The 3,481-nt window shown below is 37.8% G+C and overlaps 1 protein-coding gene across 1 annotated transcript in view; it reads left to right on the forward strand.

Annotated features, from left to right (window-relative positions):
* The window catches only part of get4 (guided entry of tail-anchored proteins factor 4), a gene marked incomplete in the record, with an annotated part of 18,846 nt that overhangs the window by 3,697 nt on the left and 11,668 nt on the right, over positions 1-3,481 (forward strand). The window contains 2 exon segments of the mRNA XM_014027504.1: positions 680-761; positions 1,067-1,216. Of these exon segments, the coding sequence (XP_013882958.1) occupies positions 680-761; positions 1,067-1,216 (232 nt within the window).

The following is a 3,481-nucleotide window of genomic DNA, read 5'->3' on the forward strand; positions in this document are numbered from 1 at the left end:
TCCCCTGCCTTCACCTAAAGACTGACACAGGGTCCAGCCCCACTGATCAGGAACCAGGAGGACAGAATGGAGGAAACAGATATTTAATTATAAAACATGATTTATTTTAATATAAATCAGTAATATTTTAAATTCAGTTTATTTAATATTTGTCAGTTCTGTAGGAATGGACATGTCTGTTCTAAACCAGTTTCTTATTACATCTTTAATATAAAAAGTTAAGTAGGTGCTCTGGTTCTTCTTTAATGAAATGTGTCGTCCCTGCTCCAGTCTGAGGAGGTCTGTCAGTCTGTCCTCATGGTTTAATGATGACAGTCAACACTGTTTGTTCACAGAACCATCTGACTGAACAAGTCTCTTTACATTAGCTGCTAGCTGCACTGATGATGACGTCTGACCCACACACACCTGGTCACACACAGGTCTGTGTCTGACCCCACACACACCTGGTCACACACAGGTCTGTGTGTGACCAGGTGTGTGACCCCACACACACCTGGTCACACACAGGTCTGTGCTGAGCCTTCTTCTTGTAGGAGATAACTGTTACAGAAGATCTTTCCTGCCCACAGACATCACCATCTACCTGACACACTTGATTTGTCGTCCAGGACAGGTTCTGTTTACTCACACTTCTCTATAAATGACAATAAAAAGTTGATTGTGTTTCACTTTTCAGCAAAACAGTGCAGCAGATCTGTCCATGCTGGTGTTGGAGGTTCTGGAAAAGTCTGATACCAAAGTAGAGGATGAAATATTAGGTGGGTTACAAACTCTTTATTTTAAACAGTTCTCTAAGAGATGTAGCAAAGATTGTAACAATGATCTGCACTGAGTGATAAATTCATGTAAATGTCCCAGTTGTTGAGAAATCTTAGCTTTTCACTGTCTTAAATATGGTTAGAATGTATTAAAACAGCAAATTCCTTCAATGTTGTTGTTATTACTGAAGTTATTTTTTACATTAATACTTTAGTGACCTTCTTGATGAACACTACAGATCTATGGTAAAGCCATGATTTATCGACACGTTCAACAGAATAACAATGTGTTGTTTGTGGAACAGAAAGCCTGGCCAAGCTCTTCAGCTTGATGGACCAGAACTCTCCAGAGAGAGTGGCCTTTGTATCCAGAGCTCTGAAATGGTCTACTGGAGGCTCCGGCAAGTTGGGCCACCCTAAATTTCATCAGCTGCTGGCTGTCATCTTGTGGAAAGGTAAGAACCATGTTTTAATCCAAAGAATTCAAAAAGTCACGTTACAGAATCCTTTTTCATGTTTCACACTAAATTCTCTACACTTCTAATGGGATTAGACCTGACCAAACAGGACAAAGAAAAATAGGTAACATTTTAATAAAAACAGACAGAAACAGAAGGTACGACTGATTCAATCCAAACTGAAAGAAGGCAAGTTTGTTTTTTTTTTTACTGTCAAATTACAGCCAGCAAGAGTTTAAAAACTGACAGCTACCTAAACTGACCTAAGAGACCAGCAGAAACATATATTGTATACTGTTAGGTCAATATAATGTGGACACTGACACAAATTTAGTCTTTTTACCTGTTTACTGAAACATATTCAAGTTATAGTTCTATAATGTACATGGACATAAAGTCCAGACATTCAGCTTTCATTTGAGGGTATCCACATTAAAACTGGATGAAGGGTGTGAGCGGTCGGTCGGTCGGTCGGTCGGTCGGTCGGTCGGTCGGTCGGTCTTATTTATAAAGTGCCATTCACAGAGATGTATTCACAAGGTGCTGTACAATCATTAACAGTATAAAAATGGTGGAAAGAATAAGATGAAACAGAAAAACATAATTAAACATAAGCAATGAAAAATTGCAACATCAAATCAAGAAAAAAATTCTAAAAATTGTAAATCAAACACAAGGTCAATGCAGGTCAAAAAGGAGTTTAGTGAGTTTAAGTGGCAAAATCTACAGTTTGGTTCATCCTGAGAAAGAAAGAAAGACAGAGAGAGAGAAAGAAAGAAAGGAAGGACTGGTGAACTGATCAATGTAAAAAGACCTGGGTGTCCACAGAAGACCACAGTGGTGGATGATGGCAGAATAATCTCCATGGTGAACAGAAAGCCCTTCACAACAGCCAACCAGGTGAACAACCCTCTGCAGGAGGTAGAAGTATCAACATCCAAATCTACCATAAAGACAAGACTGCATGAAAGTAAATCCAGAGGCTTCACTGCACGCTGCAAGACACTCAGAAGACTCAAGAATAAAAAGGCTGGACTGGACTTTGATAAAAACCTGTAAAAAAGCAGCAGAGTTCTGGAAGAACATTCTTTGGACAGATGAAACCAGATCAAGCTCTACCAGAATGATGGAAAGAGAAAAGTCTGGTGAAGGCCTGGTCCAGCTCATGATCCAAAGCACCACATCATGTGTAAAGTGCTCTGTTAGGAAAGTATGGAACAATAAGATGTTTAATTTATTAAGATATGATACAACTATTGAAGATATGATACAGTGAACCTCCAGCTGTAAGCACACATGAAGCTGACAGCGTTACACATCAGTACAGTGAATTATTTGGAGAAAATCCTGGGTAAACTGACGTTAAAGCCCAAGTCTTCCTCTTCCAGAGGAAGAATAAAACAGCTGGATGTTTTCAGGCAGTCATTGAGCAATGAATCCATGGTTAAAACTTAAATTAGTTTGGACTAAGACTGTATATTTCACATTAGACAGACAAATGGGTTTCACAAAATGGATTCATTGCAATCAGACAGCATATAAAATGATGACATCAGTTCATGCTAGATCAACCTTTGGTTACCTTCAGACACAAACATCTTTCCAACGTGGGTAAACTGAACAAAACAGAGTTTAAGTTATTGATGGGAAAAACCAAGACGTTCCATCATCTGTTGTGTGCTTTATGGAGCTGGGACTTAATAAATTACAATTAATGATTACAACTGTTGCCATAATGTAGTGAGAAGACAACAAGTGGTCACGTGTAGTAACACACTACAAGAACAACAAGTTCTGTTGAGCTTTAGTAAAATTTATGAATCCACTGGAACAATTCAATTTATTTCAGTTCAATTCAGTTTAGTTTATTTATATATCTATATTTATACTGTATATCTATATTTATATATCTATATTTATATATCAATCAGGAACATCACAAAAAAACCAAACAGGTGTCAAAACGGTTATCAGTGTGCATTGTGATTCGTTTCCCATCCAAGTCATCTCAACTTTGCCATGCTTCTCCTCCTGCATACTTTGTCCTAGAGCTACCATTGTAATTTATATCTGTGTAGTGAATTACTCTATGAAACTCAGGACCAGCCTAACCTTCACAAAATAATCCCTCAAGCCAGATCTTGCAAATGAAATCCCAGAAATAATGAAATACACCTCTGATCATGAAAGTGAAAAATGAAAACTTGTGACCTGAACAGATTTCTCAAAATAAAATAATTTATTTTAGATATATGAACAGGA

The sequence above is a fragment of the Austrofundulus limnaeus genome, unplaced genomic scaffold (assembly GCF_001266775.1).
Source record: "Austrofundulus limnaeus strain Quisiro unplaced genomic scaffold, Austrofundulus_limnaeus-1.0 Scaffold656, whole genome shotgun sequence".
NCBI lineage: Eukaryota > Metazoa > Chordata > Actinopteri > Cyprinodontiformes > Rivulidae > Austrofundulus > Austrofundulus limnaeus.